Genomic DNA, 25,755 nt, shown 5'->3' on the forward strand with positions numbered 1-25,755 from the left:
GCCCTGGGCCTTGTCCCTGTCCTCTTCCAGGAGACCCCTCGCCGTGCCGTCCAGCGGCACCGTCCCGACTGCCCCGTCCCTCGCTGACGGGAGGGTGACAGGCAGCCGGCAGGGCAGCACCGTTCCTCGCTGTGCGTGGCTCTGCAGGACCGGCGTGCTGAGGCGGGACGAGCTCCCCGCCGCCTCACACATTCCGGGTACGGAGCGCTCGTTCTTCTGACAGGGACATGGCCGGCTCCCGGCCCTCTCCCGCCACAGCTAAAGCCACCGAGACTAAGGGCGGGAGCAGCCAGCGCAGCGGGACAAGCGCCTGCCTAGTGGCAGCCCGTGCGGCCCAACCCTGCTCGTCGGGGCAGCCCTGACGGGACCAGCCCTGGCCGCAGGGAGCGGCGGGCCCAGCGCCCCCGGGAAGGGTCGGGCGGCGGCGCGCCGGGGTGCCCGCCAGCCACGGAGTGGAAACGGGCGGGGAAAAGCTGCTCGCTTGCTCCCCGCGTCCCTCCCTCGCCTCACATACGCTCGCACCTCTGCCTCCGCGGGCGGCGAGGAGCACTTTTGGGAATTACTTTCTCCACACCCAACCCGTCTGACATCACTTCTGCAGCAGGCCGCACGGGAGCCGCTGCAGCCAGACGATCGCAGCCCGTGTGGAGTGCTGCCCGCGGGCCCCGTGAGTAGCCGCGGCCGAGCAGGGGGCTGAGCGGGCCGGGGCTGGGGTGGCCGCTGCTAGCCGGAGGAGGAGGAACCCGCAAAAAAACCAAACGGGGTAAAAATGAAGCCCGAGGAGTTTGTTTGCTGCGAAACAAACTTAAATTCGGCACAGCGGCGGGCGCCCGGCCGAGCCGTCCCTTGGGGCCAGCGAGCGCTCGGACGGCGGCTGGGAGCGCTGCGCCCGCCGCGGGCAGCCTGCGTGGCACCGGGGAGCGGGACAAGGCGGGACAAGGCTGCGCCGAGAGCAGGTGGCCCGGGGGGTGTGGGAGGCGGCGGGAAGTTCGCCATGTGCGCGGGATGGTGCCGTGCGGGGCTCAGACGCCACCGCTGCGATTGCGTGTTTTTGGCCGCTCACCCCCCTCTAGTGGAAGGAAAATAACTTGGACATAATTCAGTGCAGATCTCGCTTTATGAAGTTTTTGCCAGCGTTAAACGTTTTTCCACTTGAGTCAAACTGCAGTTCTAATAAGCCAGGCGCTGCCTCACTAGTGAGGCTTTTCTGTGTGTAATGTCCAATTCCCACTCGAGAGGTTACGTGCCAGGTACGAGGCGGGCTGCCTTCAGTAATTCTCCTGCAATAGTGAGTGTTGGATTTTAGAGGGTAGCTCCTTGTTTGGACATCTCTAGGAGCAGCAGTGCAACACTGCCCTTGCCTTGGCAGACGTGGCCATGGCTTGCTCCGACTGCAAATGCTGCCTTCAAGAAGCCTGCAGTTTGGCCTCTCCATTAATTTCTTGGCAGAAATACTTTGTTCACATGGTGCAGAAAGGTGGTGTTTTTCTTTTCCAAACGTCTGGGAGTAGTATGTAAATGATCAGTAGTTATTGCAGTTGAGCATGTTAGAAGAATTTTCTGGCTTGATACAGAGCTGTGAAGAATTCCACTGAATAGCTGTAAAATACATGCTAGATTTAAGTAGTTTTCTTTAGGAACTTTGGAAGTAAACAGCCAACCAGGTTGGCTGATCTCCATCGGGAAAGAAAAAGTAGCACTTTCTTTTCACTTCCTTTCAGACTCCGTACATACAATGCTGGTATATTAACTATGTAAAACAAGCCCTCTTGCCTGCCTGAACAGATGTTTTTTTTTCCTGTCAGATAAAATAGTCTGTAATGGCTTTTCCATCCAGACCTGCTCTCTGTGCTGCTTTTGAAGGCTTTGCCATCTAGGCAGGTAGGGTGGTTCAGGAGAAGAACTGTGGGGCTGGGCTGCTGGAGCTGAGATAGCAGCTGCTGCAGACGTGGGCAGGCAGGAACCCACAGAAATGGTGGGGCAGTGCTGGGCTGAGGTGCAGTGAGGGGAGGAAAGTGAATTGCAGTTTACTGTGGAGCCCAGCTATGGTTTTTGTAAGTGTGTGACAAATTAGATACCATGCTAAGGAATGCAGCTGGGGTTTAGGTACTTAGCACAGTGAGTGAAATCAAAGTGGGTGTGGAAATAAAGGTACATGGAAAACGTGTTCATCAGAAGCTGATGTGAATTTGTGCAGCGTAAGATGCGAGGACTTGACCTTTGCTTCAAAGACATTGGAAGAAAGAAATCCTGCTATGCATCCCCTTGTGAGCTTATAGAATGAAGCTGGAGAATAGACCATTGGAATACCTGGGGGAAGAGTCATCTTCCATGCTGAATAAAGATGTGTACAGATTTTATCATGTCAGCTGCATGGCTGACATAGATGTTACCAGATTGTCTGCCCAGCAAGGAAAGCAGGAATTTCTCTGCTGGTAGCCATCAATATTAACTCCAGGTGAAATGCAGTAATACCACAACTCTTTAGAGGTCATAAGTTTCTTGTTAGTGTGCTCATTTTGGAAGGAAAACAGTCTGTTAATATAATTTGAAATAAAAACAACATACTGTCAGTAGACAAGACACTACTGGTGGTGTGTTCTTTGTTTGTGGTCTCTGGAAACACTTCTATCATAAGTGCCCAACTAGGGTTGATTATGCTGTGGATCTGCCAGCAAGGAAAACCAGTGTATTCCATGTGCTTGCACAGATTTAAAAACTTGCTAGTAAAGAAGGTTGTTCAACAGACTGAGCAGTCAAGACTGAAGACTGCTACAGTGTCATTCATTCTCTTAGACACAGGTTGTGTCTCAACTCTTGGTTGCTGTAGTTACTGTTTCTGGCCAAAACTGATTACAAGAAATTAACATTTTCTCCTTCATCTTGTACCAGCTTCAGTTACTGCACTCTTCACCCCTTGATTTGTTAGTATCTCTTGCTTCACAGTTGTCTCATACCTTTCTCTTGTTTCCATTGTGATGGCTTTTATTTTGTTGTCATCTCAAGGTTGTTTTCCATCTTGATTTTGACATTTATAGAGTAATTAGAAGAATGTTGTACTGCTACGGATATTTAGAGAAGCAAGACCTTCCTCCACTTTACTAAGTATATTATTTGTGGTCTGTCTCCTTTCGTAATGCTGTTTCCCTGTCCATTTGAAAATGAGTTGGATGGCAGCACAAGGAGACCCTTCCCTTTTCACCTCAGTGTTCTTTGTGTATTTTGGTATTCCACTTACTCTTCATGTTCCATTTGTGTCTTGAGCATCATGTAAGACATGACACCACCACATAAATCAGTACAAGAATGTGTTTAATTACAGAGATAAGTAGGACTCTGGAGACCAGATCTTTTCTATTGCTAGCTGGCAGAAGACGTACTTTCCAGGTCTTGCTGCCATTTTCCTGTTGGAAGAAGACCCGATAGAATGAGGCACTATATTAAACAGGAACTAATAAGGAAGGTATTTACTCCAAAGTATAACAAACACTTTATATAAAAACCATGAGATCCTCCAGCACAGCCAAATTTGAAAGTAGAAAGGAGTGCACAGCTTTTATTGAAATCAGCTTGGTCTCAGAGGGAAAGCAGGGAAGCATAAGCACAGCACTAAGGAATTCCATTCATGGAGCTGTTGAATGTTTGTTAGGATTTGTTTGTTTTTCAGATCATTAAAGCAAACCAGTGATCTCTGTGGTGAGATCTCAGTCTTTGCTGTTTTTTTGAAAGCTTTATTGTTTTAGAAAGAAGATATTTTTGTAAGGAAGATCTCAGTATGTCAGGTGATGCACATGACTTCATTATGAAGATAAGCATCTTCACTTCTAGAAAACAGATCTTGCTCGGTGGGATTCAAGAAAAGCCTCATGGCCTGAATTCATCCATCAAAGGAATTATTATTTCTTCACTGAATGGGGAAAACTTAATTATGCCTTTTTATTTTGCCTATGAAGTTTCATGGGCAGGTTTGATGATGGTATGTGCATGCCAGGTGAAGCCTCACAATTTGGGTGTGACCTTAAAATACAACCCTCTGGCTGTGTAGAGATGTTCACAGAAGTCTGTAGGTGGGGCAGAAAGTGGACTGACTCAAGCACCCCTTAAAGATGGCTATAGGATATATATATATATCATAGAATCATAGAATAGTTAGGGTTGGAAAGGACCTTAAGATCATCTAGTTCCAAACCCCCTGCCATGGGCAGGGACACCTCACACTAAACGATTCCACCCAAGGCTTCGTCCAACCTCGCCGTGATCACCGCCAGGGATGGAGCATTCACGACTTCCCTGGGCAACCCATTCCAGTGCCTCACCACACTAAGAGTAAAGAACTTCTTCCTTATATCCAATCTAAACTTCCCCTATTTGAGTTTTAACCCGTTACCCCTTGTCCTGTCACTACAGTCCCTAATGAATAGTCCCTCCCCAGCATCCCTACAGCCCTCCTTCAGATACTGGAAGGCTGCTATGAGGTCTCCACGCAGCCTTCTCTTCTCCAGGCTGAACAGCCCCAACTTTCTCAGCCTGTCTTCATATGGGAGGTGCTCCAGTCACCTGATCATCCTCATGGCCTCCTCTGGACTTGTTCCAACAGTTCCCTGTCCTTTTTATATTGAGGACACCAGAACTGCACACAATACTCCAAGTGAGGTCTCACAAGAGCAGAGTAGAGGGGCAGAATCACCTCATTCGAGCTGCTGGTCACGCTCCTTTTGATGCAGCCCAGGATATGGTTGGCTTTCTGGGCTGCGAGCACACACTGAAGCCGGCTCATGTTGCTCTTCTCATCAGCCAACACCCCCAAGTCCTTCTCTGCAGGGCTGCTCTGAATTTCTTCTCTGCCCAACCTGTAGCTGTGCCTGGGATTGCTCCCACCCAGGTGTAGGACCTTGCACTTGTCATGGTTAAACTTCATAAGGTTGGAATCAGCTCACCTTACAAGTGTGTCGAGGTCCCTCTGGATGGCATACCTCACTGATGGCTTTATGGCTTACCTCACGGATCCTTAAATACTACGCTGTGGTTGGAATTGCACAGGCCACAGACAGCCAAGGTGGGCAGTATGAACACTCCCTCAGGTATTTAATGCAGGTGTTAAGTGTCCTGAAATACATCAAAATGATGGCCTTCTTCCAGGCAGAAAGTGACCTTCCAGAGTCCCCCGATACCCATGCTGAGGTGCATGTGCTGCTGGTGGTCTCTGCAGTCAGTCTGCAGACTCGTTTATTCTCAGGCTGACATTCTGAATCCACAGAAACAACAAACCAGCCACATAACTCAGTCACAGAAACAAATCAACGTCTAGAGATGGCCAAAGGAGTCTAACGTTGAGTTGAAGCGAGCTGGCTGAGCCTGCCCATATATCACAGGCCCTTTGCCTGGCACTGTGGCTTAGCTGGTTGACCCAAGCTATAGTGTGACTGTACAGGCAGCCAGACTGGTCAAGGAGGAGTGGAGGTGAAGCAGAGTTGGTGCAGGGAGTAGCAGGTGGTGTCTGGGTTCTGTATCTGTATAGCAGCCAGAGTGTACAAGAGCAGTGCAACTGGTGTGCTCAAGTGTGCAATGAAACAAGGGTTAGAAATCCTTCCGAGTTGGTAACGTTCACGTCGTCACCTTTAAGTTTTAATTTGATTGCACCAATTGCAGATTCAAATGACATTCTGAAGGTAGGCTGAGTATTAAATCTGATCACATGCTACAGTATTGCTGTGAAACAAAATAGTTGTAGTTGTGAAAGAGTTTTGATCTTTTTATTTTAAAGCCAACTATTGTACTGTCAATAGAGATGTATTTTCACACTCCTGATAGGTGATGTGTAAACTCTTAAATAACTAAAGGCAAAATTTTCTCAGTTCAGAGCTACTCAAAACCAAAGCAAAACAAGCAGTTTGAAAATCTCACAACAGTGAATGTAACACATTTGATTGCTGGCAATTTCCATAGAGCATCTGCCAAAGTTAAAACAATACCAGCTTTCATTTCTACTGAATTAAACATGTTGCTTTCAGTCTGGAGACACAGACCTTTTCTGCCTTTGTTTGTTGGTTAATTAGGTGGAACAACATAAATCATTCAAGCTGTTCTGTTGTATCTGGAGTAATCTCTGGATAAGCAGCTGTCTGTAGTCAGTAGAGCTCAGGGCCTGAGATTTGCTCTCAAAACTAAATTAATGCCTAGTGTTAATGCTGCAGGTGTGCTTTTTGTTCTGGGTTGGTTTATTTTGCTTTTCATTGGATCAGACCCAGGACACATTTAATCTGTCAACCTGATGGAAAGGTCTGGTATTCTGATATTACACTTGGTCTGTCCCTCCCTGCTCTGCTGAGGTGTTCAGTGGGGACAGCGTTGACACCAAAATATGGCCACACAGTGACTGAGCAGGAGTGAGTCCAGGCCACACCTCAGTTCAGTTATTTGCTTCCGAAGCAGGTTCCCAGGAGGCTTCTCATAGCTTGAATAGCTCATTGGTACAGCCCATGTCCCTGTCCCAGCACCATGGTGCAGCTGGCTGATTGCCTGAAGAGCAGGAGGGCTGTGCCTGCAGGCTGCTAAGAGCTCTTGAGTGCTTGGAGGCAACGGTGCCCCCTCAGTCACCCTCAGGAAAGTGGGACAGGTCTTGCTCACTCTTTGTAGCTCTGTTGCCCACTTGAGTAACGAATCCTCCCTTGAAGCTGGTTGTGTGTCATCAGTCCCATCATCACTGCTTGCATTACTCCACTGTACAGATCAACAGTCAGCATTGCTCCCAGCATTACCTGAAGTCTTTCAAAGACAGGAGAGGATTCAGCAGAGTGTGAAGGGCTTGGGGCATTATGCAAAAGCAAGTTGCAAAGGCATGGAGACCTCAGAGAGACTGTGGGATAGCCTTCCCAGGAGTGCAGAGCTGGAGGGACCATTCAGGTCACCAGCTGCCCTGCCAGCATAGGATCACATAATCTCTTTGTGGAGGCAGGTCTTTTTTTTCCCATGCTGTGGTGGTTGTAAGGTTGTTTGAGAACCTGGCAAGCTTTGTGAGTTGTTATTTCCATCCTAAATATGCTCACACCTGATTTATAGCCATTTATTTTCATCTTTACGTTAAACAGCTCATTTTCCTTCCATGTGTTTGCCTTGACCTGCAAGGAAATATATCCCCAGTCTGTCTTGATCTTCAAAAATGAACAAGTCAGAACAAGAAGTTCTTGTCCTATTTAGCTTAGAAAAACAAGCTTTTAGTGCTTTTAGACCAGCTTCATTGTTAAGAAGGTTTTAATGTATACCACAACTTTGTTCATACTGAAGTGGTGTCTGGTGCGCAACTTAAAGCAGACTTGTTGAGAAAAGGATGCACTGAACACCTGATGTGTGCTTTTTTTTCATTTCTAAGTATACACTTAAGCTCTACCCATATGTACTTCAAGTTACAATTTGTAGCATGTTTTGCAGATGCCTCTGTGAAAGCATTTATGTTTTGTAAGAAATGAGAAACGACAGTATACAAGCAATTCCTTCTTTCAAATGACTGCTGGGTTTTCTCAGCCAGTGTATGCCCTTTGAGAACTGACCTCTTGAACAGATTGCTTCCATGGGGTAGCTTTCATTAAAGACCAGGTTTTGGCAGAGTTTTCCCACAGACGTGTGAATTCAGCATAAAGTGAAGGTGGATGAGCAGGTGATGGAGGGCACAAGCAATGACTGTGATGGGAATTTGAGATAAAGTGTAACCATTTCAGGTGTTATTTAGTGATAAGGTAGCCCTCCTTACACCACTGTGAGTTGTGTTGGGGTTTAGAAGCAGACCTAGAATAGGTTAAAGCTGAGATAATGATGATCTAATGTAAAAGCGCAGTTACAAGAAAAAGTGCTTTAGGGAAAAAGAAGGATATAGAGAAGATTTACGTTTGAGGAAGATGCTGTTTGTGCTGTTAGAGGAGGACAAACTTTCTGCTGAACACACAAACCCCTCTAAAGAGCAGTTTTGAAAACAGAAGGCTTTATTATTCAAATGTGCCTGTAGTCAAGGATCTGTGAGCATAGGTAGCTGGCTTCTGTACCTGCTAAATTGCCTTCTCAGCATATACTGGCTGCTAGATTTCTCTCCCAGGTTTTGCTGGAGTATTTGAATACATCTCTCTTGAGTCTTTTAAGCTTGATTTTCAGGTAAAATGTCACAAGGCTTATTCTCGACAGGGTATTGTGTTTGTGTTTTCCCATAGGTCCTGCCTGTTCTCTGCTTTTCAGTCTGCCCACAAAGGCTTCATGGCACAGTGACTTTTCTGTGCAGTGCACACGGAAGGGCCACAGTGAAAGGAGTGGTAGGGCAAGTCTAAACCCAGTCTGAACTTGTTTGCAAATTCTGTCAGGAGTTACAGAAGTGGCAGCAATGCTGGCATCCCTAGGTCAAAACCTTATTAAAAGCATTCCTAAGAAATTAGAACCATCGGCCTCCTTGGGTCTCAGTACTCAAGGCATTTTTGCTGCAGTTTTTTTCTTGGTTTTGTTTGGAAATGTATGGGGAATAGCAGGGTTCTAATTTCCCAAACTCTCAAGTTCTGGCGTAATAGCGTAGATCTAATGAGGAGAGGGTGAGAAGGAACAGCAGTCCAGGGAGGATCTGCCAGGCCTAACTGTAAGCATGGTCTGTTCTACTTTTGCTAGCTGGGTAGGGTTTCTGAGGAGGAGCTAAGAGTTAGTGTTTATGAAACAGATTCAGAAGGAGATGGAAGGGTGCTTCAGAATCCTTTCATGCATTGATGATAGGCCAAGAACATCCATCAGAGTCCACTGTGGTGCAGGCAGTCCCACACAGGACCTGTAGGATGGAAAAACACCCAACTACCGTCACAGCAAAAGGCTTTGTTAACCTATAGGTGTACATTTAGCTTGATGCACACAAAAAGCAGACATCAGAGCTTTGGTTGCAAGGCAAGATTCTCTTAAAGAATCTGGATAAAAACTAGGTCATACCTAGTTTTGTTCAAGAGAATCTTGCCAGTTTGTCTCCAAGCCCCTGTCTTTCACTATCAAAATGCAATAAGCCAAGTGGTTTAATTGTGCTGCTGAGTCTTCACACAGCCTGCTGCAAGGGCACCAGCAAATGTAGATCTGGCAGAATGACCCCACTTTCATTTTCTGCCATTGAGTTTCATATGTGTAAACAGTGTAATTCAAATAGAGTACCAGAAAATACTGTGAATTAATTTTTGCTGTGTTGATTATTTTCTTCTTTGCCTACATAAGTGATTGTGTGCAGGGAACATTGTTTCATTTCCTTATTTCCTTGCTTTGTGGTGAAGGACTTCGAAAAGCAGCTGGAAGTGTAAGTGACAAGCTCATTTCCTTCCACATAAAATAGGTGGCACAAAGGGCTGTGGGCTTGAGTGTGCTCTCAGTTAACTGACTGCTTGTAATCAGAAAGAGCTGATGGTGTCTGTGCCATCTAGGGGCTGACAGGACACTTAGCCCTCTTGATTCCAAGTCCAGCATCAAGCAGGGGCTTGAAATTTTATTTCTTGAAGAGGATATATTGTTCTTCATGCTCATGGGGTGGGAGCCTGCCTGCTGCATGGACTGTTGCACTTCCCTCCCGGGTTCCCATTAGATATTAGAGAAATCTAGTCAGAGCCAACCAGTCCTTCTTGGAGGTTTGCTAGCTGGCTAAAGAGATCCCTGGTTGAGAGGACGCACTGTTTCTGTATTGACTGTTAGCTCTGGAATACTTGAAGCCAAGCCAAAATCTGAATCTACACCTGAATACAGAGAATAGGTTGTTGAGGGTCCAGTTCTACAATACATTAGACCCCCTGAGAACAGAGAATATGTGAGCATAAATACACAAACTTCCACAACTGTTGGTAGACCTGTGTTATTAATTAACAAATTACACTTAGAAATAAGACTTTAATAAAAGAGAAAACTCATTTTCTGTGTAGTGTGTACACCTGAGAATTCCAACAGTAGGAGCTCACTTCGTGCACCAGGGAACTATCAATTTCAGGGATTACTGCCAGCAAACCCTTCGCATGCTGGTTATCAATCTACATGTTAGCTTCAAGATAAGCACTCCTGTCCTATGAAATGTTTAAAGGCAGGTTCCTTAAAGTAAGGTTCCCAAGTCATCACCTACAATAGAACTAGATTGCTTTAGTTGTGTTTTCTTTTCTTTTCCAATATGGATTGATGACACGGGGAAAAAAATAAGAAAATAAGGTACAAAGATGTGCATATCCTTTCCAGACTTCTCCTTGTGTGATAGGATTCTTCTGTAGCTGACACGGAAAGGATCCAGATATGTGTCACAGCTGGGGTGCATGCACAGCATCACACAGGGGTGTGCAGAAACACAGAGGACAGTGAGGATGGGCTGCTGGGCACCCATGTTAGGCTGGCCCTGCAGCTCAGGCACATGCCAAGGTTAACCCTGCAGCACAAAAAATGACAGATGGGTTAGCTGAAAATGAATGGAAATCTTAGATGATGGTTCAATGTAGCTGCCACACTGTGGACAGGGTCAGAGCAATAGTCACCTTGGAGAACACTGGCAGGGCCAAATGTAGAAAGAAAGTGTAAGAGTTTGGGTATTACCTGCCTCATTCTAAGGAACAGCACTCAGTAAAATGTACCTTGTGATGATGGTGTTCCCAACTGTTCAATTAACTCATGCAGAAGGAATAATGAAATTGGAGTAAGTTGTTTCAACTGGTATAATTATTTCCTTGGTGTTAAATTTACTGATTTTCTTGTCCTTTATGTTGTTTGATATTTAGGCATTAGAGGATTGTTGGAATCCTCAAAGCTTTTGTTAGTTTGGGAGAAACTCCACTGGCTGAACTTAGCTCACTTTTGGTTCCAGTTCTGAGAATCACAAATAAAAAACAGAGCCATTCATATCTGGTAAAGGGAAAAAAAGAAGAAGTTAACAGTATGACTCTGTTCCTTATAAGCCAGGGAATTTGGAATTTTATGCAAGTTTACAGATGATGGTACAGGAAAAACATGGGCCAGCTCCTGAGTTCTCTGTCATGAGACACTGTGAGATGTGGCACAAGAAAGCTGTGCAAAACAAAGTGGTAATCATGTAAATCCAAACATCTTATGATGCATCACAAGATCACAAACTTCTCATGCCACCAGTATACAAGCTTTTTCTTCTAACTTCATGTATAGAGCCTTAATTGCGGCACTGAGGGGCAGAAGAATTGATTAAGAAGACTGTGCTTTGATTCAGTTTTACACCAGTGAATTCAAGAAAGCTCAGCTGAATGGAATTATTACTGATGGCCCAAAGACCTGCTGGTCTAGTTGCAAGGAAGAGTCTCAGTGCAGAGAGCTGCAGGTATGGTAACTTGTTCAGCAGGATCATCTACCCCTTCTGTTGGGTGTGTCTTCAGCACACAAGGTGTGGGTGAGAGCAGCCTGCACAGCTCCAGCCCTGGTCTGCACAGAGCAGGAGCTGCTCTGTGTGTTTGCACCCTGTTTCTGGAGTATGAACCATGATTGTTTACACTGAGGTTTTTCACACATGAGCTCGGCTGAAGATGATGCAAAAACCTGACTTGATCATAGGAGGTGAGGGCAGCAGATGATGTAGGACAGGCTTTAGCCTTCTCAATGCAAATGAGCACAGGATAAACACACTGCACTACGTACAAGTTTCTCTGGTTGCAAACACCAAACATGAGAAATAGCCTGGCAGCAGAACGTAACTGCATGGGAAGAAATGAAACCCTGGGCTGTGGAGCTGGACTGGAAAGTAGTGATGAACCTTCTGCTAAGAACTGTCAAAGACAGAGTTTTCCTCTTTGCTTGCTTGCTGTACTAAACAGCAGAAAAAAAATCAGTTTGGCATGTCTCTTCATACTGGTGGACATTAAAGATAAACTTTATCTTAGAGTAAGTTCAGGCTTTCTTTGCAGAGTGGTGTGGAGTTTGGCATACGGAGGCAGTCCAGATTTGTGACATGTTTTGCTTACTACAGTTCAGGAATGTTGGGACCCTGGACTGGATACTGTTTGTACTGGGCAGTTCTGCCATTGTCATACTGATTTATCTTGCCAAGAGGCAGTTGCCTTTGCATGTCCAGAAGATCATAGCAGAGGCCCTTCATAGCCACCCCTTGTACAGCACATCAGGCTCTCATAAGTGTAAATTACTGCTTCCAATAGTTTGCATTACTGAAACTATTAAAGATAAGTGTGACTGCTGCATTTATGCTCTCTGTGCAAAATAAGGTAGCACTGGAGTATTACCCAGAAACAATTCTTCTGTACTAACTGAAAAAATCTTTGTTGTTAGTATAATTGGTCCTTCTGTTTTCAGTGTGTTTTGTTTAAGTATTCTCCAGCGTAATGGCATTTGTGGGAAATCTTATTATCACAGCAAATCTGGATATGTTCAGTAGGATTCTCATAACTTACTCTTCCTGGTTTCAGTGGCAGTCTGCCCTTCTAACTCAGCTGTACCTGTACATTTCTGCCTCACAACATACTTTGTGAAGTGGTATTAAATGCTGAGGCTTGCAAATGAAGCATCATGTTGACATCCAATGTCATTCTTACTTTAACGCCAGAGCTGTTTTTGATGTCACATGTGATGAGCTGAGTCAAATTTTTTGTTCTCTTTTGTCAGAGTTTTGCTGGATATTACTACAGGGATGTTCCTGAAACAATTACAGATTGATAGGAGAGCAGAGGTGGAAGGAGCCTCAGGAGGTCCCTCATCTGGGTTTCTGCCCCAAGAGTTCCTTCAGAATGCTCTGGGCCTTGCTTCAGTCAAGTTACGAAGATGTCCAAGAATGGAGATCCCACAACCCTTTAGGCAGTGAACTTAAAAATCATAAATCCTATGTCTTGAGAGCATGGTGCCTATCAGTGAATATTACTGTGAATGATAGAAAGTAGAAACTTTGCCCAAGAAGCTTGTTTTGATCCATACAAATACTCTTACCAGATAAAAAGGCTAAAAGAGAAGAATTGAACAATGGTTCATTTAAGAACAAGAGTCCTGTAAGAGCAAGAAGCCTTTTCATAGCAGCGTGTATTAGCACTGATAACAGGGCTGTGCTTCCAAGGGCTGCAAAACAGCAATGGAAAAGTACTACAGCATCCCTGATCATATCGCATGTCGATACCAAAGTTTTGCTTGAAGAGTCTGACCACGTCTGTGCATCTTCTTCATATAGTTGTTTGCAGATTCTTGTTCAGTGCAGCAGTACAAAGTACTAGATTCCGTGATGTGACTTTAAAATGCATCTTCTTTTCTTATGAACAACCCCTTTTAAGCAATATTTTCTTGTGGCTGCACAAATTAAATGTAAGAGATGATAGGATTTTAATCAAACACAAATTGCTGGTTGCTCCACTGAGCAGGATTAGTTCAGCCAGGTTAGACGGCTATGCTGGCTTTGTTCTTACAGGTACTCTTGTTTTGAAAGCATGAGGCAAAGCCACTGCCTGGTGCTGTGCTGTTGGTGTGCCAGCCCCTGCTTCTGCTGGGGTTTAGGTGCTGGAAAAGAACTAGGAACAGTCATGAACCTGAAGAGAGGCCTTGAGAAGCAGCTCATGGTGAATAAGAAATAGAGGACCACAGCGAGTATGCAGAATATATAATAAATATAATAAATTATGAAAGTAAAAATTCTGAACGTTAATGTAAAGAGCGTTCTCAGAAATTCTCAATGTGAAGATATAACTGTATCCTTCCTTGTTCGTGGAGAGAAGGAAGGAGCTGCCTGCTCCTGGATTGGTACCCAGGCAGGCTGTCCTCAGAGGATCTGGGAAGGAATTGCTTCTTCCTGGAGGAGCAGAAGGATCTTGAGTCTCCAGAACAAACTTTTAAATTCCAGCATTGTCTGCAGTGGAGGAGGACTGGTTGCTAACAGTCCCCCCTCAGAGATTAAGTCCAGAATTTCTGCCTCGAGAGGGAAGCAGATACTGTGGCAGTAGCTTCTGCACCGTTGCTGGCTGCATCTCGGAAGTAGGGTGCTGTTTTTTGCATCCTGGGCACAGACTACACAGAGTTTGGCTGGAAGATACTGCTTCCCTCATTACTCCATTCGCAGGGTGTGAAAAGCCAGTCTGTCTCTTGGTCTCCATGGGAAGAGGAAACTGCTAGTAGTGATTGTAGCCCAAAGATCTTTCTGTGCACCTCTGGGATCCCTACTCAGGCCTGACAGATTGGGTGACAAGTTCTTGTTGTCTTTTCCTGGTATTAATTACTTGGAATTGATCTGTCTCCTTCCTTTCCCCCAGTGTCCTTAATTCTCATAACTGTGCATACCTGTTGTAGCACTGTGTGCACAGAAGTTGTAGCAGCTCATGAAGGGAGCCATTGACAGTGGGTCAGGAGGAAGTACCTAACAACAGCTGTTACGGAGGTTCTTCAGAACAGAAACATCAAACTATTCTTATTGTCCTTGATCTTGAAAAGACAAAACAGAAAGCTCTTTAATTCAATCTTGGCTTTATTTGGGTAAAACATAAATGTCCTCTCCTCATCATACATGTTTATCTATCCTGTCAGAAACACTTCTGTTTATGGCTGAAAGCAGTAAAACAAAAGCATCCACTTGATTGAAGACAAAGTGAATATTTCTGTGCTGACAAGTCTTGATTTCCATGATTGGTTTTCATTAAGTTACAATTTTCTGTCTCTCTACTTTATGATGCTTGATGTTATAAGATGAAATTGTATTGTTATTCTTAAAATAACACTGAATACAGTTTGATTCTGTTTCCTTACATGGCAGATGCTTGTTGCAGTATTGTCTGCTTAGATACCATCAGTGCAACAAATGGAGCTCAGAAAAACCCCAACTGCAAAACCATAGCATGCTGGGTGAAAATGGGTACATTTCACAATGAAAACAGTTTGATGTGGTGTTATACAAAACCACAAAATATCTTCTTTTCCTTCTTCCTTCCTTTCATTCAAGAAAGGCTTGATAAAGAGTCATGAATGACATTTCTAGAAGCAGAACTAGATTCAGAGCATCTTGAGTCATCCCATGGAACTTGCTCATTGGAGGAAGTTGTGTTGGAGAAGGCAAAGTTTAACAGTGAGAAAATAGGAAGGAATAAAAACTTGAGTAGCTCCTTTCCTTATTTTCAGATCTGACTTAGCTGTCCCATACAGTCATTCCAATCAGGTATGGATAGAAGGTTATCTATCTGATCAATTCTCATTTGCCCAGAAGCACTTTAATGCTGTTTGGCTCTGTGCTTTTTGTGATGCTGTGCTGCAGTGAAAGGCCATGTAAACGATTAGTCTCAAACTTCTAGTCCCTATTCAGCATGTGCTTATGTGCTGTCATCTTTTTGTTTAAGTTTTGCAGACTAGTTGTATTTTGGCCTGGTGAGAATGCCAGTGGAGCTGCTTTGAAAGTGCTGTCAGTGTAGTCCTTTTATTTGGTTCGTTTCTCCACGTGGTTCATGATTCCAGTAAATGGCAGTAGGGGAGAGAGGGTTAGACATGAGAAAAATCATGGAAGTCCTAAAAACATCATAACTGCCTTTTCTTCTGGGTATTTGCTGTATGAATGGGATTCTTTGAGATAAGAGAATGTGTCCAAAGGAAGTGGAGAAATGTGTGGATGAGTGATAACATGCAGAGTGTACAGAAGAGTGCACATTAAATGCAGAAAAAATATCTGCAAGACTTGTCGATTCCTTACAGAACATAGCATACATTAGTGAGCATTTTTATACAACAAGGAAAAGAGAATAGATACACCAAGCAATTTACATTTCTGTGTATGAGTAGCAGTAGTTTTTCCTACTGTATTTGTTATGTGCCCACACATTTCTGGGGAATTCCAGTCCAAATAAAGCTGTGGTTCCTTTTATACATAAGAATTCTTATTTAATTTTTTCGTTTGAGATGTGAAATGGCAATAAATGAGTTAGATAAGGTATGAAAATAATAGACTGGAGAGAGTATCAAATGACTGAACATAAAATCACTAACTGGATGATTACATGACTAATGAATTTATTCAGCCCTAACAATCAGAGGGGTATATTGGAGAAAATGGTAGCCCTCAGTCATTCATCAGTGGATAAAACTTTTAACTAGATCAACAAAGGACAACCTGTATGAGACCTAAGGTAGGGCATAGCTGCTACTAAATCTAGGAGGTTAATTCTTGATGCACTGAATTTTGTTCCAAAAGCATCCTTTGGAAATCCACGTTTCTTCTTACTTTGAAAGCATGGTTGAAATGAGACCTTACTATACCCAGTGGAAATTCTACCATCACGTGCAAACAAGGCTGTAATTTGAAGAATACTTCTCTGAAAGTCAACATAAAGGAGTTCTATTCTTGCTGGAGAAGCATGTAGAAACTTCTCCATGTGTTTACTCACTGCAGCCATCCCCCTGGCAGGTTGCAAAATGCACCTCTTGGCTTCATTTCAAGTTGTGGTTCACTTTGACACCAGGGATGCTAGTTACATATCACGCACAACAAACAGAACACTGTTACACTGATGGAAAGTCTGATTAAGTGAAATCTTTTCTCTCTAGAGACAGGATGTGTGCTGTGGGCTCAGACTGCGTACGATGCTCCTGGTGAGCAGCACCTCGCTCTGAAATCCCCTCACACTGGCCTTGACTACTCACAGCCATGGGGAAGCAGCATAGTGACTGGTCAATCTGGTGTTCATATATGCTCTTATTTTTAACAGATTTATCTCGGACTAAAGCCTCCACAGATCAAGGATGTTGATTCTTCTGGCGTTCATTATTGTGTTTCATATAACCTCAGCAGCACTGCTGTTCATCTCAACTATTGACAATGTAAGTATCGTTTCTTCTCTTTTCCTCTCAAACATGCTGGTGTTTCTTTGCTTCATAAAAATTAAGTTATTTTTCTCTAGTTGTCTGCAACTTGCCTATTGGAAGCATGTAACTTTGTTGGGCACACTGGTCTCCTTGCATCTTTTTGTAGAAGAAATGCCTGGAGTATGCATGTTTCTGCTGTACAGGGATAGGACTATACATGTAGCTGCTGTGCATTTGTGTGGTGTCATGTTCTAAGCCCATGTCATGCAGCTCATCTTCTCCCCTTTAAGATACTTGGCCAGGGACTATCTTTAGAAGTACTACCATGCTTGCAGGGTGAAGCTGCTATGGGACTTGCTTCAGCTAGGTATGGGGGTGGTCTGTCATCCTTTTGATCAAGTACATGCAGTCAAATAGCTCATGGTCAGTGCATGGAGATAATCTCAGTCAGGCTGTGCTTTCCCTCAGAAGCTCAGTTAATTCATGAAAGAGACAGCGTGATTTTTTCTGTTTCCATTCAGTTGAACATTTTCAGCACAAAGTTTCAGAATCATTTATGTTACATTCTTTGCAAATTTTCTTTTTATTTTTGCACCCAGAAAGAATTTACTTTCCAGTATTTACATCCAGCTCTTAATTGAATTTTCCTCTTTCCAAAGAAGCCCTCCAACGTGATTGGTACTTATAGCTGTGTACTGGAATCTGGCTTTCTCTAAGAGGTTTGATATATGTACAGGCTTATGGGATTAAAAATATTGTCTGCTGAAAACACTGTGCTCAGTGATGCTGGTTTGCATCCCGGAGTCTTCTCCAAGACTGTGCTCCAAGAGAAATGGTGAATTGCCCACAACTTTTTATGGCAGAATGGTACAAACTCACATGTTATCTTTAGCCAGCTGGTTGATTTGTCTAGTGAAGTGGGTCATGAATTGAGAACCAAAGAAGGTTGTCTTACCCTGCTCCTTTAAGCATATACAAAGCTGGGATAGTGGACAAAGCAGCTTACTTTTAGTTCAGATCTGCTATATCCAAATCAAATTATTATAGTAATAGAACCACATGCACTCTGCTTTGTGCCATTAGCTACTTGCAAACAATTACAAACTTAAACTGTGTAAGCAACTCCTATTAGATTTTATCATCTTCCAGAGGCTTTTTATAGTCATGAGAATAACTCTGAAAGGATTATATAGTGCTCAGAGCTGAAAATATATTGAGCTTGGACTGCAAAATCCAAATGAATGGCATCCTGAGAAAGCAATGTTCTTTGTTAAAACAAAGTGTTATTTCTGCACATCTGCCTATGACCATAATACATTGTAGTTTTTACTGCAGTATTCTTTTCAAAGAATACTGCCCAGTAAGCTGTGAGGTTTCTGGAGTGTCTGTTTAAGCAGCAGATGCCACAAGGAGTCATAGTTGTATTTTTTCAGCTGTATTGAAAGCAAAGGCCGGGGCAGCTATTGGAAGGGGAATGGGTTTCCTGGGGAAATGCCACTCATGTGGAGTGCTTGGGATTTCCCAGGCTTCCATACAAATCCCTTCAGTCACTGCAGCACCACTTTGTGTTGTTAAAACAACAAAGTACAAATACCACAGGAGGATCTTAATTTGTCACCAGTCACTTCCAGTCAAATGCCACAGCATACATCCTGCGCTCTCATACCAACAGCACAGCTATGCTGAGCTGAGATTAATTCAATCCAGTGTCAGGAACCAGAAAATGAATAAAGGGCTTCTGTTTCATAGGTGCTATATATTCTGTTTCATTCCATGCTATTGCCTGTGAATTAGAATGTGCTGGGCCTTTAAAGAGTTGTGCATCCTAAATAGGATTTGGAGGAACAAAGCAGATCTTATCTAGGTACCTTTTTGAATGAGCAGCCACTGACTATCCAAAATTTCTTCTTGAACAGTGGAAAATCCCTTGTGCTTTGGGATGTTAAAGATTGCCATTTGTTCAGGTCTCAGTGAAAATGACTTGATTAATGATACACCCTTTCATCCAAAATGCTATTACATGTCAAATTTAGTTTGAGCAGTTAAGTATCAAAACTGAAGAGAAATTTGTTGCAGTTGATTATAGACTGAGGGAGCTGGGCTTGTTCAGCCTGGAGAAGGCTCCAGGGAGACCTTAAAGCAGCTTCCCGTGCCTAAAGGGGCTGACAGGAAAGCTGGAGAGGGACTTTAGCCAAAGGGGAATGGCTTTAACCTGACACAGGGGAGATTTATGTGAGCTCTTAGGCAGAAGTTCTTCCCTGTGAGGGCGGTGAGGCACTGGCACAGGTTGCCCAGAGAAGCTGTGGCCGCCCTATCCCTGACAGTGTTCAAGGCCAGGTTGGACAGGGCTTGGAGCAACCTGGTCTAGTGGAAGGTGTCCCTGCCTGTGGCAGGATGGAACTGGATGAGCTTTAAGGTCCCTTCCAATGCAAACCAGTCTGTGATTCTATTCTATGATTCTGTTTGCTCAAGAGAGCTAAGGAGTTTGGGGTGGGTAGGTGGTTGTTGAGCTTTGTGGATTTTGGTTGTGGGTGGTTTTGTTTGCTTGTTTTTGTGGGTTTTTTCCCCCTGTAAGAGCCCTTTACTTTTATTTTGCAGGCCTGGTGGGTAGGAGATAATTTTTCTACAGATGTCTGGAGTATGTGTGACACAAATACTAGCACCTGTATGGCAATTACTGATCAGTTCACAGGTGAGTGTCTCACTGTGCCTGTCTCAGTTCCTTTAGCAGGAGATCTGGTGAAATCAATACAAAATATGTAGGAGCAATAATCTATTTGTTCAAAAATCTGTATGCTCTAACTACTTGGGTTTTCTAAAAGCTTTAGTACTGGCTTTTCATTTTGGAAAAGCCAGTTGTTTTTGTGAGAGGAAAACTGAGGGAACTGTCAGGTGCTCTTGAGAGCCCAGGGCAGGAGAGGTGAGCAGATACCAATGAGCGCTAAAGGGTTCTGTAAATAAAGGGATCAGTGAAGCCATCTGAAAGTGTGGCTTAAGTGACAGAATTTGCCTCAGAATTTGAACTTTAACTTTCACAGTGGAAATTAAAAATACTGGCAGCGTACAGGAATTAGGGAAAAAGTGAAAGAAAATCAGAGCACAGGGTGCATTTGTAACAGAGAGAACTTAACGTACAGCACAGCCTAATACCCTGCTTTACCAAACATAGAAAAATTCTCAGATGTTACATTACTTTATTTTTGCACTTTTGATCTTTGTCTCTATTGAAGAGGTAGACGATTTGAAAAGCCATGTACCCATAACCTTCCAAGTATCAATTTGGCTTTCAGGATATGTATCCCTGCCCAAGGCAGGGTGGTTGGACTTGATGAACTTGAAGGTCCCTTCCAGCCCAAACTATTCCATGATCCTATGATACCATGCTGCAGGTGGTCTGTTCCACACAGGCGTTCTTGAGCTAGCGCAAATGCAACACATTTGCATTTGATGTCTATATTACTATGCATTCGTTGCTATTGGGTACCCAAACTAGGTAGGTTGTAAGTAGCTGAGGTGCATCTGCTGTTCCAGAGCTACTGTTGGTGTAGCTTTGCTAAAGGAAAAGTGCTGTGAGGAGCTCATCTGTGTAGCTGATCTTGTCTGCATCGCTCAGGCAAAGGTACACAAAGAAGCTATGGGTAGTTACACATTTTTGGTTACTTTAGCTCTTAGTTATAGGGAAGTAATAGACAGGGTCAAAAACCTGAATCAAAGGAATCTTTTGTGCAGAGTGTGGATATCCTGTCTGGTTAATATCTCATTGGAAAAAGCTGTCTTCAGGCTGGTGAGAGGCCCAGGTCTGTGTTTGTAAGCCATTTGGGATCCCTGGCAGTTTTGCTGTGCCTTTAGTACACTGATGGTAGTAAAGGAAGTGGCGGGGAGAAACAGTGTCTTCAGTATTTTTATGCAGTTTTATGAAAAGCTTTTAGAAGTCCATAACCCCCTGGCTGTTTTAATACCATGGAAGCAGAGAAGAACCACTCTGAGCAATGCGTGCACAACTGGTTTGCTGTAGCTGCTGAACTGGTTCCAGAGCATAGCTCTGCCTTTCTGCTAATTGCAAGAGTAGGTGAAGAGAGAAACTGTATTTTTAACCGTGACTGCTTTTGTCTTTTCAGAATATCAGTCAGTTCAAGCTGTTCAGGCCACCATGATCCTATCTACTATTTTCTGTTGTGTGGCATTTCTGGTTTTCATTCTTCAACTCTTCCGTCTGAAGCAAGGAGAAAGATTTGTGTTAACCTCTGTTATCCAGCTCCTGTCATGTGAGTAATTTTTCAACACTTATGACTTTAATAATGTTTACACAAAAGTAGGAAAGGAAAGGGGAAAAAGGTTTCAAAAAGAATGAGCTGCATGAGGACTCTTGAGGCCGTAGCTTATACTTTGTACTTGTTTAAACAGTGAACTGCCCTATTCTGTACTTTTTAGGCAGTTAAAACATGGATGACATGACTGCTCAGAATAAAGTCATTTAAACATTGAAGGGAAAGAATCTGAGATTCCGATCTTCATGGACAAATTAAATAACTACATAGCTGTTACAGGCAGGTACTCCATTTTTTGCTAGGCTTTAAAACTATGCAGATGTTTAGAATCATTTTGTGTGCACTCCAAAGAACATAAACACAGAACAGCACTTCAAATTTAACCCACGCCAAAGAAACTGAAAATGTGTCCTGAAACACTCTGGGTTTAGTCTGCAGATGGAAAATGAGTGTCTGCAAAAAAGGGCATTGCTGGAAGCGTCTGACAGAAGAGTAACAGCGAGTAAATAGTTGTTGTGCATATTGATAGTATTTTAAGATGATAAACTTTATTATTTTCTTCTTCCCCCAGGTCTGTGTGTTATGATTGCAGCTTCCATTTATACAGATAGGCATGAAGAGCTACACAAGAGCAATGAGTATAGGATTGGAGTTTCTAAAGGCCAGTATGGCTATTCCTTTGTCTTAGCTTGGATTGCATTTGCATTTACTCTGATCAGTGGTGTTATGTACCTAGTATTAAGGAAGCGTAAATAAATGTCAAGCAGCTAGTCATTTGTCACGGCAGTACAAAACCAAATTTCAGTAACCATTTTGTATATAATCATTTACATGGTTTTGTAGTAAAGGTATTGTTTCTCTACAAATGTACTGTGTTCTTGATATGAAACAGAATTAAACAAAATGGCAGGTTTAATGGGTGCCTGGCACCTCTAGGTCAGGGGCTGAGCAGGACAGAGCCACCCTGGTTCTTTTACCTATTTCATCATCACAAACCGTTTTGCCTTAACTAGATGTTAACAGTTTATTCCTGGCCTCTAGAAGATTGCAAATGAAGCCCATGTAAATTAATTTGTAAGCAGCGTGCTACCTGTATTCCTGGACCAGATATTTCCCTTTGGAATAGGTTAAATATAGGGGGAGTGAAAAAAATGAGGCCCAGATCACACTGAAAGCAAACAATTACAGAAGGCCAAAGCCGCACTCGCTGCGCCTGGCAGAGGACTCATGTTCTACTCTTTACAATGTGCAGTAAGTGTCATCAAGCTTTTATTAAAACCACTTGCTTTGCAAAAGTAAACAACCCTTTTTTGTACTCCAGCAAATTATTCTCTTGATTCTCTTTCACATTTAATTGAAACACACAGAGCCTTTGGCAGGAGAATTTACCAGCAAATCCAGTGAACAACTTGGGACCAGAATAGTCTGGGCAGTAAGAAACACCCCACTCAAGTCCCATACCTCTTTAGTTTTGCACTGTGTGTAGTCTCTCTGGAAGGAAAGAAAAAAAAAAAAACCCAACATTACCCTGCCTACATCTGCAAATTTCCAAGCAAATTGGTGATCAGTTAAAGCCAAATGCATGTTTCTATAGCCAAACTCAACATGGTTATTACACCAGGCTTTGATTATATAGCAATTTCATGGCTATTGTGTCATTTACAAAAGCATTCCCTGAGTCTGCCAATTAGGAAATTGGCCTTTAAAAATTCATTCTAGATTCCACTGTGGATTTTGCTTGAACCAAACACTGCTACTAAATAAATCAGAGTGTGATTACTTTGCTTATGAATTCCAGGCCAGTTTTGCAAGATAAAATGACTTGGTGGTTTTTATTTTGCAGGCATTTTGCAAGATAAATCTATACTGTAATAGCAGGCTCAACTGCTCAGCAGTGTAATACTGGCTTTGGCTGTTGGTGACTTTGGAGTTGGGAGATCAGTGTGGAGAGTGAAGTGGCTTTTTCTGGTTAGTCACAGCTTTGATGCTTAAATATAGATTTGACTTTGTAAAAGCACTAACCAGTTACTTCAGTATGTTCACTAGAGCTGGCCCAATATACAGGCAATAAAAAAGTAAGTAGGTTTTGAATGAGGTCTTACATTTAATGCAGAAAAAAATGGTTACTACAAAGTAGTATAGCTCTACTGAAGTCTATACTTACTGCAGTATACATCAGCTGATGGTCTGACCCATGCCTTCAGGTAACTGATCCTTGATTTCTCAGAAAATTACAGTTCAGGTGCATAACTCTGTAGGAACTGTCACCAACATGAGTAACAGTCATACAATTCCATCTCCATTCCTTGAACATCCTAAAATACTTTGGCTTGTACTAGTTGTCTTTTGGGAGCAAAGAAAGCCCAACAGGATTGTTAAAAAATTAGATGGAGGACAACAGATTAGAAGATAATAGTAAAAATGCCCACATCATCTGAGCAAGACTCCCCAGTCTAGCATGATGCTAGTGTTTTGTCAGGGCTTTTTCCTCACAGTGGGAACACTCTGAATTTCCAGAATTACTACCCTACTTTTTTAAAAAGTGTTTCTACAGTTTGCTGAATACATTTCAGATTCAAAACCTGAATTCTGCTGGCAAGAAGAATTTGTCTTAAAACAAGCAGATGCAGGTTTAAGGTTGAAAGTAGACAGACTATTATCAGGTGTTTTGCTAGTTGTATTCAGACATGAAACAGTAAGGGAAATTCCTAAGCAACTATAGATTCAAACTGCCTTATATCTAGAGGAGTCCTGTAAAATTCTGAGTTAAGCTGTTACACCACTGGCTTGAAGAGATGCTTCTTCAATTTCTCGCCTCAATAATGTTCAGGTCATTTATAGAGCAGATATTTAAAATAAGGATATATATATACATGAACACACAGCTTAATTCCTCAGTGAGAGCACTGACCCTTAACTAAAGTGAAAAGCACGCACATGACGGTATACAAGCAGCAGCATGCTCATGATGCCACGTAGAGAAAATGGGAAATGTTATGCACACCAAGAAAAATGCCAAACCAGTGTGAACTAGAGTTTTAGCAGGACAAACATACTTTTGGATATTCTCTCTACCTGATAATGCCTTTAAAATGGTTACCATTTTCTGTGCTCTATATATTCTGAAACTGTACGTGGAAATAAAAGAAATTCTTGTACTGTAATAGCAAGCTCAATACATTTAGCAATCTGACTTTGTCTTTAAGCTTGGGATATATTTACACAATGTTGGATGAAAAACAGTTGAGTATTCGTGTGAACAGGTAAAATTAAATTCTTCCTGCCTGTACTAGACCCACAAGCTAATTTTTTTTGTCCTTTGTCGAAGATCTTCCAGGGCAAGCAGAGAAAATACTAGTGGATTGTACATTTAAGTGCATCATGTCAAAAGAATACCTACTAAGTAATGCAAGACCCACAGGTGCTCTGAGTTTACTTGTGAGATAATCTGCAGAAACAGCTGTGTATTTAACATCAGGTTGAGTGCCTGGACCCTGTGAGAAAGTAATGCTAGAAACAGGCCCATCACTTCTATATCCAAGGGTCAGGTTTGCATTGAGATGGTAACACCACAGATGGGCTTGTACAGATTGATTCAAAACACCCCCCCTCAATCGCCAGAAATTATTTCCCACACCCCTTCTAATCATAGTGAACAAAAGGGAAAAATCCAAACTATGAAAAGATTCACTAGCAGCTGTGACTACCCTGTCCTCTTTTACCCAGCATCTGAAAGGAAGCACAGGAAACAATCTTGGAAAACATATCTGAAATATTTACGTCAATATATGTATCACTTTTAAAAAAAAAGTATTTTTTTAAATGTGTATCATTCAGGAAAAGAAGTTCTGAATGAAGTTTTGTACTACCTTTTCATGAGATACCTTTAAAAACAAAAAAAGCACTGTAGGTGCTAGAACTGTGCTGCTTTAGTATGAACTATTTTATTAGCCCAGCTACATCAACAGTTAATTTTTTATGGTTCTTAATGGCTTGAAAATAATGGAGGGTCTACGGCACTGTTGGCTTATCTTCAGCATTGTGGAAGCTGGTGCCATTTACCTAAGGAGACAGAAGAATCCTTCCTACAGTTTCTACAAATAGGAGTAAGAGGAGCCACTACCTTTACAAACACTAAATAGAGCTAAGATCCCCAAAATCTTGGTTCATCAATGGCACAGAAAAAAAATTAAGCTGGAAATCTTACTTTTTTTATTTCTTTCGTATGTGCAATAATCCCCTCTAACGTAGTACGATGAAAGTGAAAAGTGGAAGTAAATTAGTTTTAAAGACAAGCTTACAGAATTAATGGGATAAAGTTCGTAACAGACCATAAGTAGGAAACATAAGGAAATTAGTAGTATCTGCAATAATGCTTTGACTTGGAACTCACTGCAAGTAACAATATAGTACTTAATAGTGGAATAGCAGACCACTTGTTAGGGTAGTCTGTGTCTCCTAAAGAGATTTTTAAGCAGTTGAAGTAAGCTTGTATATGACAAGCTTATATGTATATGTATATGGTCTATATTTGCATTGAATGACAAAGTAGTGCTCCTGGGGGGTGATAAGCTGTGATAAACAGCAAGCCACTGACAGTGGCAAAGCCCTTATTTTGCCTGCTCCCATGTGATGCAGAACTGTTACCAAGGTTTTCATGGAACAAATCCAAGTGGTAACTGTGGGGAAGGAAGCACACTGCAGTTCAATTCCTGTAAGCACTGTA

The 25,755-nt window shown here is 42.7% G+C and overlaps 1 protein-coding gene across 3 annotated transcripts; it reads left to right on the plus strand.

Moving 5' to 3' along the window:
- On the plus strand, positions 1-24,323 carry EMP2 (epithelial membrane protein 2). Of its 3 annotated transcripts, none has more exons than XM_062639382.1 (5): positions 1-667; positions 16,665-16,776; positions 19,360-19,453; positions 20,880-21,026; positions 21,601-24,323. In XM_062639382.1, exons 2-5 carry the CDS (start codon positions 16,699-16,701, stop codon positions 21,783-21,785), a joined length of 504 nt encoding a protein of 167 aa, XP_062495366.1. In that variant the 5' UTR covers positions 1-667; positions 16,665-16,698; the 3' UTR covers positions 21,786-24,323. The 3 variants fall into 3 exon arrangements, with proteins under 3 accessions (XP_062495366.1, XP_062495367.1, XP_062495365.1); XM_062639383.1 differs by having other exon boundaries at positions 1-197; XM_062639381.1 differs by lacking the exon at positions 1-667 and having other exon boundaries at positions 15,851-16,776.
- Positions 24,324-25,755: the final 1,432 nt, after the last annotated feature.

This window comes from Pezoporus occidentalis, unplaced genomic scaffold, assembly GCF_034315485.1.
Source record: "Pezoporus occidentalis ecotype Australia unplaced genomic scaffold, CSIRO_AGI_Poc_V1 ctg60, whole genome shotgun sequence".
Taxonomy (NCBI): Eukaryota; Metazoa; Chordata; class Aves; order Psittaciformes; family Psittacidae; genus Pezoporus; species Pezoporus occidentalis.

Excerpts from the sequence above, each read along its gene's own strand:
- EMP2 (XM_062639382.1), top strand. The coding sequence starts at position 16,699 with ATGTTGATTCTTCTGGCGTTCATTATTGTGTTTCATATAACCTCAGCA. Across the intron at positions 16,777-19,359 it reads TCATCTCAACTATTGACAAT|GCCTGGTGGGTAGGAGATAA; the intron begins GTAAGTATCGTT and ends TTTATTTTGCAG. Across the intron at positions 21,027-21,600 it reads TGTTATCCAGCTCCTGTCAT|GTCTGTGTGTTATGATTGCA; the intron begins GTGAGTAATTTT and ends TTCTTCCCCCAG.